Source organism: Lissotriton helveticus, chromosome 5_1, assembly GCF_964261635.1.
Source record: "Lissotriton helveticus chromosome 5_1, aLisHel1.1, whole genome shotgun sequence".
In the NCBI taxonomy this organism is placed as follows: Eukaryota; Metazoa; Chordata; class Amphibia; order Caudata; family Salamandridae; genus Lissotriton; species Lissotriton helveticus.
In genome coordinates, this window is record NC_136065.1 from 242,579,793 (window position 1) to 242,594,920 (window position 15,128).

Sequence of the window (15,128 nt, forward strand, 5' to 3'; positions counted from 1 at the left end):
CTGCCTTTTACAACAGGAGTGCCTCCTAAGAGTAGACAACGGGCATCTTTGTCACACCAGCAGTTTAAACTCTTTTTTTTCGTAGCTTGTTCAGGGAACTTATTTTTACTCTCAATTTGTGCGCTACCTTTAAAAACTAAAACTATACAAATTATTTTATTCATCAAATTTAAAATTCATTGTTAATACGATTTCAATGGGTCCAGATACTTATCCACAGGACTATTTAGTGACTGTGTTATGCGCTTGCAATCACTTATCTCCATTCTTTGCTAAAAATGGGTCACTTGCTGCAGGATGGATCAGAGAAACACATGAAAGCAGGCTTTGTCATTCTGACACTAATGCATAAGCTCTACAACGTGTTCAGTGAACATACACAATACACTATACACACACTGAGCATAAAGATCGTTTAAGGATGGATGCATTATTTACTAACTCAGAATTTAGCGCCCAGCTAGCCAGCATCGGAAGATGCGTTTCCCAACTCTGTTCATTCCAGTTTCTAGAGCACCCATGGAAATCACACCTAGGCAAACACTGGATCTTCAAATGTGTTCCTCCCCAGTACCAGAAAAATGCCACACTACCAGTGCGTGCAAGAATCACTGTGAATTCAGCCATACGGAGCACAATGGAAACGAACTCCAGCCTCCCTTCTTCTCTCCATTTAATACACCTCTCCTGACACTCAGGCACACCTCACCAACACCAAATTTAACGGGCAGTGTAGCCATTTTCGATCCTTCAACTGTCACTGCACATTGAAGACTAGCATCACTGGGAATTTCACCCGCAAAAAGCTTAATCAGCCTCACAAGGTGCAATCTCTAGCAAACCCATGGGGTTTACAAGCCTCCACGATAGCTACAATACCTTAGAGCACCTCATTTTAGGTCCTAAATCTGGAAAGTGGCCTGCCTGTACAAGATACTGCAGTGGAACAAGAGCATAGGCCTTGACATGCAGTGCAACAAGCAGCAGCAAGGAGAGGATACGTTCCGAAAGGCAATATCCTTTCCATCACTAAGAGCAGTGTCCCCTATCTCACCTACTCCAGGGACAGGGGAGAGAGCAAGTGCATACCTGCGCTGCACGCATGTGAACCGTGGCTCGCTGCAGCCTCAAATTGGTCTCCCAAGCACGTTCTAATGAGGCTATATGACTGAAGTAGCATTTCTCAGTATGGTACATCTGGCAGCTGAGCACACTAACACAGCAGACCCCAGTCATGGCTTTGAGGACAACAAGGGAACCCATGAAGAAGCCTTCAAGCCATATATTCACTCGCTGACCAAGGGTACAAAGAGGCCATTGTAGAGGAGGCAACCCCTAGAGGGAAGATAGGAAATGCTCATAAATGTAATCAATGCTCTACATTCAGACATGACCACAAGGTCTGAGAAACAGAGTTGAATATGAAGTTCTTTCCGGGAAGGATAAACCATTGAAAAAGACTGAAATGTCTGTGAAACTCAATCTGGCATACATGAAAGCCATTAACATGCAACAGAGAAAGCCTTGGCAAATAAATACTGGTAAGTTTAAAACTGTGTGGCAAACATAATCAGGATGCATATGAGACTGCAAACGCTGGACAATTTGGGAAGCGGGTCCAATTGTGAATCTTGGGTCTCCCTTGTTTAATTCTGTCCAAGGAGCTGCTGAATGCTGTCAAGAAAGTAAGGACACCTCTTTGAAATCCAGCTGTTTGTGGTAGGCTTACCGGCTCCATATAAAGAACATGAACTTTCAGCCTGGTAGCAATGCCCTATCTAAGATATGGCATACCTAGCAAATGTAATCTGTAAATGGCAAATGCGTAATTTGATCTCCGTGCATAATGAATAAAGACAAGTTTAAGCTAAAGTTGCAGTCATTGCTTTCCTGACGTCACTGGATATTGCATTGAGGGACGCTAAATACTTTTTTTGTTAGGTCTTTCACTCTTTACTGGTCTCCTCCTCTAGTTTGGATCCTTAGTGTGATCTATGGGTTAATATCTCTTCATACCCTTCAGTTTTCTAATTGATAACATTATGTTCTATGATTCTTATGAAGGTATTTCTTACTACATGGATGCAACTGAAATGGGTTGATATTTCATATTACTTCAGGATTTGGTTTCCTTCAAAGAAAATAATAAAAAAAAAAAGAGAAAAAGCTTCTCAGAAAGGTATCCGCTTCGATCCCCAATCAGCTCTGCCCCCCAGCTCCTCTAAGGCAGTTTTACTGTTTGATAAATCACAATCCATTCCTTCATACAGGGCAGACAGTCATAGGTGTATTTATCTGCATAGCCTGTATGGAATAAGCTTGAAGGGTACAAGTATACAATCTGCTTTGGTGATTCAAGAGAATTTAACTGGATTGCTAGAATAAATCCTTTTGAGCTGCGAAGAAGGCAAAAGAGATCGTTTTTCAGCTGATCACACATAGCAGGGTGATCATACCAGGGCCTGCCAAACGCCTCCACTCAATTTACAAAAAGAAGACTGCAAACCATTTCCTTAACAGTCACACAGGAATCCTTGTAGTTTCTGGAATTCCACTTCCAAGTAAGTGCTCACACACCAAAGCGCAAATAAACAGAATGTGAAAAGAGTGCCTATTTAAACTAACAAGTAGCACCTATGCCCGTTTACCACCGACTATAACGATACTGAAAAACCATCCCCAGAACACAGACATGCTAGTCATTCTTTCCTATTCGTGCACTCAGTCCAGTATGTGCTAGGTGCTATAATTCATACAGAGTTGGTTTGGTGTCTCTAGATCAGTGAATTCTTTTATGATGTGCATTGTTAAAGGTATTGTGAAGATGATGGAAAAGGATGGCAGTGAAAATATACACTGCTTCAGTAAAGGGCTTGTACCTCCTTGAACCCATAATAACAACCGTGCACAACAAATAACATTCATCTAAAGAGAAGGCAACAACATGACCTCTCAGTTGTAACAGTTAACTGTTTCTGCTCATTAGAAAATGCTAAACATGTAGAGGGTTTATCTTAGCCATCTGCTAAGTTAAATACCTAGGGCCTTCATGTTTTGATTCAGGGAACCAAGAATACAGCAGTCAGGAGCAGAACGTGCATTCAAATGATGATGAAGAGATTTAACAACTCAAATATATCAGTAGTACAGAAACATCTAGCATTAAATCAGTTCTAGGCAGCCACTACAGACATCATATGCTAAAAGGATTTTGAGCCCATGCATGCACCTTTTTCTATAAAGTATTTAAAAAAAGTGATGGATGGAATGCCCGAATTAATCTCAGCCACTGGTAATTCCTATGGTCCGCATCCCAGTCCATCGGTAATTTGCACCCCATACCAACTCAGTTTGGACGCCACCTAATGCATATCAGCCTTGACCCTGCTCCAATGAGAATAGTCTAACCTGGACTGCCAAAGCAGGTTCTCCCTGAAACAGAACACAAGCAACTCAAAGTCGATTTCCACTGACTGGGGCTCGTCAGTCAGATGCAGCTGAGATCCAGGGGCACAGTAAGCATGGTACCCACGTCTTAGCATACCCTTCACACTTGGGGCATCACACTGAAGCATAGAAAAAAGTGATGCATAATTAATCTCAACCTCTGATAATTACTTGGGGCCACATCCCAGACCACTGTTATATTGCACACCATGCCACCTGTTTGGACCCAGACATATGCAAATCAACCTTGACCAAGCTTGGGTTGCTTGGGTTCCGGGTTAGGGAGATCCTCATTTGGTGGTTCGGGCTGGGCTGTTGCTCCTGGAGCAAGATCAAGACTGATTTGCATATAGCTGGGTCCAAACTGAAGTGGCATGTTGGGCAAAAGAACTGTGGGTTGGAATGCTACCCCGAGCGACTGCCTTGGTTCACTTATTGCAAGCATTCCTCCAATCACCTTACGTATGATTGATGTAGCAACCTTTTTCTATAGAAGAACAAAAAGGCCCTGAATACAGCTACAAGGCTAATTCCATTTCAGGTGCAAACTCCTATTCGCTATTATTTATCTGTGTGCTAACTGAAAATATGCAAGCTGCGAACGTGAAAATTGCACCCGTACTATTTTTTCACAGGGTTAACTTGGCACATAGCATTGAAACACATAGCATGGAATCCCGATTTGTTCACAATGGAATATGTTACTGAGTGCCCAATTCAGAACTTCAAATTATTTGATAACAAGTTCCTCCCCAGGTTTTATCTGCTGTTCCAGACATGAGGGCAGGGGCAAATAGCACATGTGCCATTAGAGCACGGGCAATGACAGCCAGACTTGGGATCCTGTTCCAAGCACAAACAGGAGTTTGCACTTCCGTAGATGAAGTCAAGGCCAAAACACTCCATTAGAATGTTTTCTCCAATCTTTGCCATGAACTTATTGGAAGGTGATGTAACATAGGATTTACAGATGAAAGAACTGTTTCTTCATAAGGTGTCAATGCGACCACAAAATGACCACAAACGGTACAACTCTATATTCTTGTTAGCACTAGTTACTCTGATGATAAGATTTTGCACCTTCCCTCTAGCTTCTTGACAAATTCAGTACTGTGGGCTACGAACACTACTAATGTCTATTTCACAATAATACTCACGTCTAATTTTATCAAGGTTACAAGATCTTTCTTAGCGGCCTCGAAGATTGCATCAATTTGCCGGTTGACAGTAAAGTCTGGCATCCCAATGTGACCTTCTGTGTAATGGAAAACTGCCGAGGGAGTTTCTGTCACTGTCACAGTCTTCTTCGCTGTCACCTGAGAGGGGAAAAGCAAATGTTTAGCACTATTTCTCTCCAGTTGTGTTCTCTAATGAACCCTCAAGTTTTCCTCAAAGAATAAACATTATTCATTTTAACAAGAAATATTTTTATTTCTTTTGCATTGATGTTTTAAACAAGGTAACAAATAATACAAAAAATCCACAGAAACATTTGACTGTCTTGCAATAAAATACATCTGGTCTGTCACTTGACTATCCCACAACATTCGTTCAACGATTACTGCCAAAGTAAGAAGACACAGAACCTGGGGAAAGTTTCTAAGAAATAAGTTGCATAGATGTAATAATGGATTTGCAGCTTTACATCTGCAAAAGATGGATATATTGTGTAACTCTTTTTTTTAAACACGAGTTTAAAACATTTGAGCATATATCAGGGTTATGTCTGTATTGAAACGTCCCTCCAAAAATCAGCAGACTCTTCGCAATGCCCAAACACTGACGCAATCTTCTGGATATTTGTCCTCATCTTATTCAGTGCCTGTATGCTTGCTCTTTTTTGACTTCTTACAGCTCACGGAGATTGCACTATTGTTACAGGTAAACAACTTTTTTGCTATATACTCCTATACTCTGCTTCCCCTCCTAAGGAGGCAGGGGTTACACTGAGGGTGCCGTAAATAGATTCCTAAGCATTAGTAAAGTAATTATGTTTGCCTTACACCAACAAAGATGTCTTGTGGAAGAGGAAGCAGAACTCTAGGTTGTTGCTATGCATACTTCTTGTAGGGGAATATTCCCTGAAAAGAAAGACAGGGCCCCCTTAACTTTTGTAAAACATGCTCTTGGCCTATCTTGTACCAGTCAACTAGTTTGCATGCAGCAGCAGTATATACACACTGTACTACAAAGTTACACATAGGTACCCTGTATGTTTAAAGTCCTTGGTTTCAAGTAAATAATACGTTAATGCCAGCCTACCACCAAGCCTTGCACTAACCCACAGCGGGCAGCACAGCCACAGAGGAATGCAGAAGGGGTTGCCCTTCTTTATTTACAGAGTCGAGCACTTTTTTGCTTGAAATTGTTCTAATGGTTACAGATGTAATTCAGTGTAATCATCGTCCATCATTTCATTCCCAAAGCGGATCTTCTACTTCCGCATCAGATGTCGATCTTGTACTACTTGCCGTTGAGTGCAGTGATGGTCAGGTGGGGTTTATTTTCTTCTGCATCACCTCTTGAATGAATGAATGAATAAACAATTTATATAGCGTGAACAAATTCCCTAAGGCGTCTAGGTGCGCATGCAGTTACCGCTAATTGGTGAAGCAGAGTATGGAAGATCAAATTTCTAAAGCAAAGAGCCAGGTCTTCAGAGCCTTACGGAAAGGAAGATGCAACTCTAAGTGGATATCGATAAAGGAAGAGTGTTCCAAAGCTTGGCTGCTGCAACCGAGAAGGCTCTTCCTTCCCATCGTGCCCTCTTGTGAAATGTTCTGGGGTGTCTCCAATTCCTGCAGCCCTTATTCTTTTCTCTTCTGATACTGGAGGTACCTCTCATAGATATCTCAAAGGAGTAGTGTCCCCTTGCCCCGCTACGCTTTTGGTCACTTAACTTCCAGGTGATCCTACTTGCATTCAGCTTATTCTCCCCTAGTGGATGTGTGAAAAAATTCCACACATCAGAGTCTTTGGTGTATTTCTCCCACTCGTCATTCTCCCCAAGACAGGCATCCTCTTCATCTTGGTGAGCCGGTGAAGATCGAGGAATCTCCTTGATAGCTGCCTAAACATTTCTTCTTGTTGAGCATCCAAGAATCACTGGATATGCACAGGCTTCCTGCCCCTCAAAAATAATTGCTGTGTCCCCTGTTGCTATGGGACAGGCAGTTTATGATGTGGTGAAAGGTTACTTCAAATCTTAGTTAATGAAAAGCCCAGAATGTTCTTGAAAAATGTAAATAATAATAAGCAGAAGTCCAACCTTCAAGTGAACCCCAGTCTTTTGATAGAGTTCACCCACTTGGAGTTAAAAAAAACATTGGAGTTTACTAAAAGCGACCCTCTTAAAATACAATTGGATGCCAGGACACACCTAAATTGGGGATTTTATGTGGGCAAAGTTGCATGTTTTCATTTATATGGCTCCCAAAAAATGTTGATAGTCCCTGGTCAATTTGCAAAAGCCTGTGGATGTAGCAGAAACAAAATGGCCCTTTACCCATTGCCTCAGTATTGAGACACGGCCTGTGATAGGGAAACCCATCCAGGTCTACGACTATCATAGTCCACAGCCTCTTTTCAGGCATATGACTAAGGACATCATTCTGTGTCCGACTAGAAGATGGAACTGAAAGGTCTTCAGTGACCCCGCAACATGGACCATTCTTTTTCTAACTTTGTGGGAGGCCCTTTGAGGTAGGGCCTTTGTGGGTCCCACCCCACTAAGGCCCGGGGCACATGGTGTGTTCACCTGGTTATGTGGCTTCTGGATGTATTTTTTTCATGATACGGGAACTGTGCCCTGCTTACTGCAATAGCAGATGCAAGAGAACATTTTCCTCTCGTGACCAGCTAGCCAATGCCTTGAGTCTGAGACCTCAGTTCTGAGACCTCTGACCTAAAATGAATGACAGGACAAACTCATTCAGTGTGTTTTGATGTAGCTGCGAGCAAAATTTCTATGGGAGCTAAAATGGGAATACACATATTTTTAGACAACCCTAACTCCTCCACTTTAAACCTTGTTCTGCTGGGCAGTGGCAGAGGAGATCCGACTAAAAATGTGTAGACATGGCGACAAATTGGGTGAGGATCACGAGTCCAGGAGGAACCTGCTGGGTGATTTCTTAAGACTTCTGCCTGGCCCCCACGACAGAGGAGGATGATTTGTCTGAGCAACTCTTGATATGGTATGCTAAGGTCTTGTGCATCAGTACCCAGTATACAGAGTGGGAGCACGTTTCCATTCCTTGGCACTGCTTTGCGTATTTTACTCCTGCACAGATCTGTGCTTGTACAGTTTGCATTCATGTTACTCCTCCCTGTGGCGTGGTTATTCATGGCACTTATTGTTGTGTTTTCTTTTCTTTTTACTTGTTGAACTGAAGCAAAATGTAAACACCCGATAAAGGATGTTTTTAATTTTCTGATGCATTGAACTGCACGGGAATTTGGCATTTAGGATTCTAGATGTCTGCGTGCCAAATTTGGTAAAATTAAACCATAACTACATCGTTGGAACTACCATTTTATTTTTCTTAAATATACTTTACATAGTGTTTTCTATATGTGGGTGCTTTTATAAAATATATCAGCATGAAAATGCATATTATTCAGCATTACATATCACTTTCTCAGACAGTATTATTTTGATCTAGTTGAGCTAAAAACTAAATGTGTAGCTGAAATCTGCTAAGTAAGCAACAAATGCAGTTTTTTTATTTTGTTTTTGGCTTAATGCTGAAGTATTTGCCTTTTCATGCTGATATCCTTGCTGCATAATCTGATCATCCATTGGTCTTGACAATGATGAAACTCTGTAGAGTGATTTGGGGGGCTGCCATTAGAAAGGTGAAAATCATATGTTTTTAAACTATTGTATCTTTCTAAAAGCACACACATATATGAAACACCATGTAATGCATATTTGAACAGCCCTAGAATTGAATTTACTTTTAATGGTACTTGCCACTGCCTACTGTTTTTATCAACAATCAATTATTTTTATTATCATTTTTAATATTATTATTATTAAGCAGATACCACAATAAACAAAACATACATAGTTGTAAATCACTAAGAAAGGAGCACAAAATCATACACTGACATACTAAGCTAACCAGATGTGGCCACTGCTCTCTGTATTTTAAAACACAGCTATTAGGGTTACATCACTGTCTTTTAGGAGACTATACTAACTGCAATGGACAAATATCTGAATAATTCCACTTCTTCCAAAATGTGGTACTTAATCTTACAAAATATATATAGAGTGCGCAGAAATACTGTACGTAAGAAATATAGAAAGAAAGAAAGAAGTCACTTGAAAGCAATGATACCTAAAAAACAGAAGTGCTTAAAAATATGGAACTTGGCTTTGCAAAATAAAGTACATAATGAATACAGTACTTGCCAGAAAAATAAAGTGCATATCTGCATAGTACATTCATACACACTAATACATAACTTAAAGTACTAATGCTAGAAAAGTACACCACAAATTATGTACTTAACTTTGTAAATATGTAAGGTGTATAAAAGCGCAATACTTACAAGATAAAGTGCTTAGAAATACAGGATTACACCACTGTCTTTTATGAAACTATACTAACTGCAATGGACTAATAGCTGAATAATTCCAATTCTTCAAAAATGTGGTACTTGCTCTTACAAAATATATAGAGTGCGCAAAAATACGATACACAAGAAATATAGAAAGAAAGAAAGAAGTCACTTGAAAGCAATGATACCTAAAAAACAGAAGTGATTAAAAATATGGAACTTGGCTTTGGAAAATAAAGTACATAATGAATAAATTACTTGCCAGAAAAATAAAGTGCATATCTGCATAGTACATTCATACACACTAATACATAACTTAAAGTACTAATGCTAGAAAAGTAGTCCAGAAATTATGTACTCAACTTTGCAAATATGTAAAGTGCATAAAAGCGCAATACTTACAAGATAAAGAGCTTAGAAATACAGTACTTTCACATACACCACAAAAAAGCTTAAAAAGTGCTAATGCCACTAAAATCAAGCAATAAAATAATCTATTCATGAAATGTAAACAAAACCTAAACTTTCTAATTTCAATGTCTATTGTTAGCTGCACCTTGGAGAGACCAGCTTTACAAACATTGACATCTACAGACAATGTTTGTTCTAATAATAAAAGGGGTGCTTTTCTAAAATTCTACATACTAAACTAGATGATCAAGGATTGTTTTCTTATTTTTACAGCAGACAACAAAATAGTAAAGTTTGGTATTTCACTTACTATTGCAATAAATACTTCCCTCTATGAAAAAGTTCAATATAGGAAATACATAAAGGCAAAGCTGTAATATGGTCCTGTATTGCCAACTCTGTGTTCCGGTGACAATTACACATAATGGCATAACCCATATATCCAGATCCTCAACGAGTAACATACTATTTGCCATTGTTGAAGAAGCAAAAGGGCATCATGATCCTTATGAGGAATGAGTGTCTTTGAAGAAAGACCTTCCTTGATATTCCTGTGAGAACCTCCTAAATGTTACCCTCCTATTGTAGATTGTGTGCCAGCAGTTACAAATCTCCCTAATGTTGAAGCTATTATGATGACAGCGCTTCAGTAAAAAAAGATGTAAAAGACTATATGACAAAGTTCAATGGGGACAGAAGGTGCTTCAAATTGATTTGGACAGAATCACATATTTGTAGTGCAGATCCGAAGAAGCATCGACTTGGCCCTTCACAATGCATAAATTCAATGACACCATTCTTTTTTTAGGTGTATCCCGGACTGACAGATGGTGCCCCGTACAAGAAAGAAAAAGGAATCACCCTTAAGACTGAAGTGTTCTGTGTATCCACTCTCTTTAGAAAACTATTACTGAATGAACTAGTGAAAACTATTAAATATACTAAGAAATGGAAGCAGTGGTACTGGAAATGTATGGATTTTTCACAGAGCAATTCCTCTAAATATAAATTTGTGGCACCCTCTTGGAGGCTCATTGCAAGACTACCAGAGGGTACATTATAGAATTATAAAATTACAAGTTGCACACCAGATACAATTCAACAGTAAACAATTACTGTTGAACAGACACAATACAAATGCAGTCTTCTTGCTCCGCTTTTTTATTCTTTCTAGAATTCATAGGATCCTAAAGCATTTGTCAGTAAAAGGCAGGTTGTTTCTGTACAAATGCAGGTACAAGTTACTTTAAGGACTTCCTGATTTACCTTCTGAACATATAGTCTGAGTCCTGCCAAATATATATATTTTTGTTATTCAGAACAGGATGGGGGGTATCAGGGCTACATTACACACCAGCATGATCATAGTTTTAGAGCCAATTGGGACAAAGTGAAGCACAATCTCCTTATGTGGACGCTTGAAAAGCAGCAAGACATCAGGCAGCATTGCTTCAGAATACATTTGAAAAACCATCTGATGTTTTCCTGGGTAATTCAGCCACAGGTTGTATGTAAACATGGAGCATAGGTGGGTATAGTAGTGACTCTTGTGGCAAGCCTTTATGCTGAAAAAAGCAACCTCCTGAACAGATAATTTGATTCCTGTTTGAAAAGAAGAAACTGATCCAACTTCTCCAAAGGTACGGCATTATCCACAGAGTCAAAGGCGAGTGGCAGATCAGTTAAATAAGAGCTGCCAGAGCTCCTCCTCCCTTGCACACAAGATATTTAATCACAGCTGGTGCTAACTTGTCCAGTGGGATCTTGATTCTTCCATATCCCATTACAGATGGATCTCCAGAGATCCTGCTACTGCTTACAGACTCCAGACTCTTACTGATCAGAGGCAGGTATGAAATGGGGTGATAAATTGTGGAGTCATCTATGGGAAGTGCAGTCTTTTTGTGCAAGGGTACACAAATGCTAACTTCAACTGGGATTGAACTTCCCAGAAGCAAGGACACAATTTATAACATTAGTCATGGTGGGCACCAGAACCAATATAACCATTGTATTCATATTGGTCCTTTAATTCCCATAAGTAGTGAGACTGTGAAAAAGACTGCATTTCCATGGTAATATAAGAATTGCATTCAGTAATGATATGAGGAGGGGCATTTTCCTTGAAACTGCCGAGAGTTCCCTATGCAGTGAAGGGAAGTGTTTTTCTAATATTGATAGGGATCGGTTATTGGGAGGATTGGTTTGGGAATAATGAAAGGTGGACATTTTTTCTTATTGTTGAATGTTTTCCAAACAAATATATATACATAAAACCCATGATACTTGTAATTTGTTACTGTCTAACACACTCATCCCTCCCACTGGCTATTCAGTCATACTTAAACTTCAAAAGTGTGTTACAATTTTGTGAACAACATTTCCCTGATAAACTAAGGCTGTGGAAAAAAAGTAAAAGTGTGCACAACAAAACCAGTATTTAAACCAGAATTTGTAGTGTAAATTACTTATACACATTTACTGTAAAACCAGATAAGCATTGTATACCTTGTTAACCACAGGGATTGGAGAAACATCATCTGAACTAAGGCTAACTCTGGCTCTCTCATAGGCCATATCCAGGTCAGATTTCGTACCAATGGGGCTACCTGGAAAAATAAATGAAATAACCATTAGCTTTAAAGAGAGAATACCTCAAAAACACCTCAAACATAGTGCTCAATCTAACGTACTGTTTCTCTCAAACCTTTGAATTAAACATAATTTTAAACATGCAAGATTAAAGAAGTTAATAAAAGAATATTTTGTGTTAACATATCAATATTTCCATAGGGAGATCAACAAACACTTCTCGAACCATATTCACAAATGTTTACAGAACCAAGGTACACTTGTAGGGTGTAAATATTTGCAAAACAAGAATATCCAGCAATAATTGCACGTTGGACATAAGTTAGAAAGGTCCTGTCTAACGGTCCAGTCTTCTTTGAACATCCATAACTATGTTGTCATGAAGTTCACTCTTCGGATTTCTGTCCTGTAGAAGGAGCGGAGTACTTCATACAAATTTCTAAACTATTGCATCCGCATTAGTTCGGGTTCCAGACCAGTGCTCCAGAATTTAGATTATTTCCTCTTAACTAAGAATGTAGAGCTCAGCTTGGGGAATTACCTACATATATCGTGGAGGTAACTTCACAAGTAGTGCATGAACTTCGATTCACAAAAGTACCAGGTATACAGGAAGTGACATAACTTACCGTTTGATCTTAATGACATCACACATCACAAGAAATGAAATCACTCTTGACCCTGATATTTTCCCCAGGAAATCATGTCACATGAATATATCATTGATTACATCACAATAAGTGACATAGCTGAAGTTTTATAATAATTTCATGAGTAATGTAACAACACAGGCAAATGTCTATTTAAGCTAACTCCTATGTTGTAGTGCTGGCTTTATTTTTGACTGTCCTAGGGAATAATACTTGCCCTGAATTGTAGTGAGCGAGCAAAGAGAGTAAGTCATAGCTTTTCTGAGGGCTTTCCCTCTCCTAAAAAATGTTGAAAAGAAAGGGATCTAATAGCACATTTTAAAGCACAATTTTTCATTAAACACTGCTAAAATGCAAGAGGATTTGAAATAACATTAATGAAATAGTCAACGTTATTTATTTTAAAATTACATTAAAACCACACACTCCCCAGGACTTGACCTAATTTTTGGGAAAATGCCCTAAGGGTGTCTTCATATGTCAAACATTACCGCCATTGTGGCAGGGCCTGAATTTTGTAATGGGTGTCCCATATGCCATGGGTGCATCCCATTACCCCACTGCCAGTATTTTTCAATTTATGCTGTCCATGTTCCATAGTTGATCATTATTTCACAAATTACTGCTTTATGCTGGGGTCAGAATTTTGTCATGAATGGCACCTTCACATATGTCAGGTTGTCCTCCTTTATGCCAGGAGCTACCTCCAACATGCTAGTACTAGCAGTTTGGCATGGGACTCCTATAGCAAGCATTTTTCCACATGTGCTCCACAGACATTAATTACCTCTAGTGGGCCAATGCTTTACAGTCAGTGTCCATTATCTCAAGAATTAATTCTAGCACCAGTATTTTGTCAATGGTATCTGTCATGTTAAGAATTGTCCCAAGTATGCTAGTGCCAATATTTTGCCATAGGGGTTTCTGTAAGACAAGCATTACCTTCAGCGTGCCAGGGCCAACAACAAACTCACAAACACAACATCACATTCCCTCTCACTCTCTCACATTCACTCAAGACACTCTCTAACACTAATGCAGTTTTACTTGCACTCTCTCTTAATCTCACTCACCCATTGTCACTCACTCTCAATCACTCATACTTACTGACACTCAATCTCACTCACTACATGTCACTGACTCTCACTCACTTTTTCACACACACACACTTACAAGACACATGCTCACAAATATGCACACTCTCACCAGCAAGTATGCTTACAACAATCATGAAAAGCATTTTTTTTACTTAATCGGGCACCACTCATGGTTGTGCTCTATTTTTCTATTACACTGACAGTGAATATTAGAACAGTATTCACTATTCATAAAATGGAAAAATAAGAGAAAACAAGGAGTGTGCAGCAACCTCTTTGTTTTGGCACAGAGTTTGCCATCTCTGAGCTCATGGGTCACAAAGGCAGTGCCAGGAGTTGCAAGGGGCAAGGCAGGGGTTGCAGCTGCACCTCTGGCAACCCCTTAATGACGTCCATGAGGTGGTGGTTTTATAAATGTAACACCTTTGGACAGTGAAGCACGCAACCCCAAGGCTGCTGCAGGATGCAACCTGGTTAGCAGGTGATCTAGTTGTGATAAGCTACGAAAATAAGATAATAGTTATCTGTATTATGCAATGCCACTGTCAGATCTTCTATCTGATGAAAGAAGTCAGCAAAACAAAGTAAAACAGTGGGATTTCTAGTATCCCTCTGTGATGCTAGAGTGGGTATTAAGTGAACTCGATCGGATTGTCTGGAAACATTTTGGCGCATGTATATGGTAGTATAGCCATGTTGTGGCTCTATATAGACTGACTTATAGCCCAGTAGGGTCTCAACAGGAACCAGTGGGTAGAAAGTATTACGTTAGTGCCAGAACATCTTTCATTTAGGTATTTCAACCTAATTCCAATATTGTAAAATCCTGTTGAATTGGATAAAGTGGCCCCTGCTTCAAAGCCATTCTGAAATTGCTCATAATCTTGGTAGAGAACATTTACCGCCTTTAATATATTTCTTGATCAGGATATTATAAACAGCTGAGGTATTATTTTGAACCAGACATTGATATTTAGTATGTACAAAATGAACCATACAACTGTACAATTTCCAAAGCTGAATGTGTGATGAAGGTTTTAGGTTTGTCTGCTAGTATGACATTTCATTGGTTTAGTTTCACAGAAATGAACTTACAACAGAATTGCTTCCAACCAAACAAACCCCCTCCTGCTCCCTTGGCCCCACCCCTGTTGATCGTATCTGCAGTACCACATCTACATCAGCAAGGCCACTCACAAGCTCGGAGCATGTGTCCCTTATAGTGTTCCCCTCCCTACTCGCTGAAGGACCATCCACCGGTTGAGCAGCCACTGATCCTGCAGCGGTGTATCAGCTTAAGGTATTTGGAGCATGTCAGTTCATTCAATTGCTGTGCCAGCAGTCATATGATATGCCTCTAGTT

General features: G+C 39.6%; 1 protein-coding gene across 4 annotated transcripts in view; it reads right to left on the minus strand.

Annotated features, from left to right (window-relative positions):
- The window catches only part of PNPLA7 (patatin like domain 7, lysophospholipase), a 1,524,034-nt gene that overhangs the window by 1,166,821 nt on the left and 342,085 nt on the right, over positions 1-15,128 (minus strand). For all 4 annotated transcript variants that reach the window (XM_078642105.1, XM_078642108.1, XM_078642106.1 and 1 more), the window contains 2 exons: positions 11,935-12,035; positions 4,605-4,763 (listed from right to left, as the gene is read on the minus strand). In XM_078642105.1, coding sequence (XP_078498231.1) covers positions 4,605-4,763; positions 11,935-12,035 — 260 coding nt within the window. The remainder of the gene's footprint in view (positions 1-4,604; positions 4,764-11,934; positions 12,036-15,128) is intronic.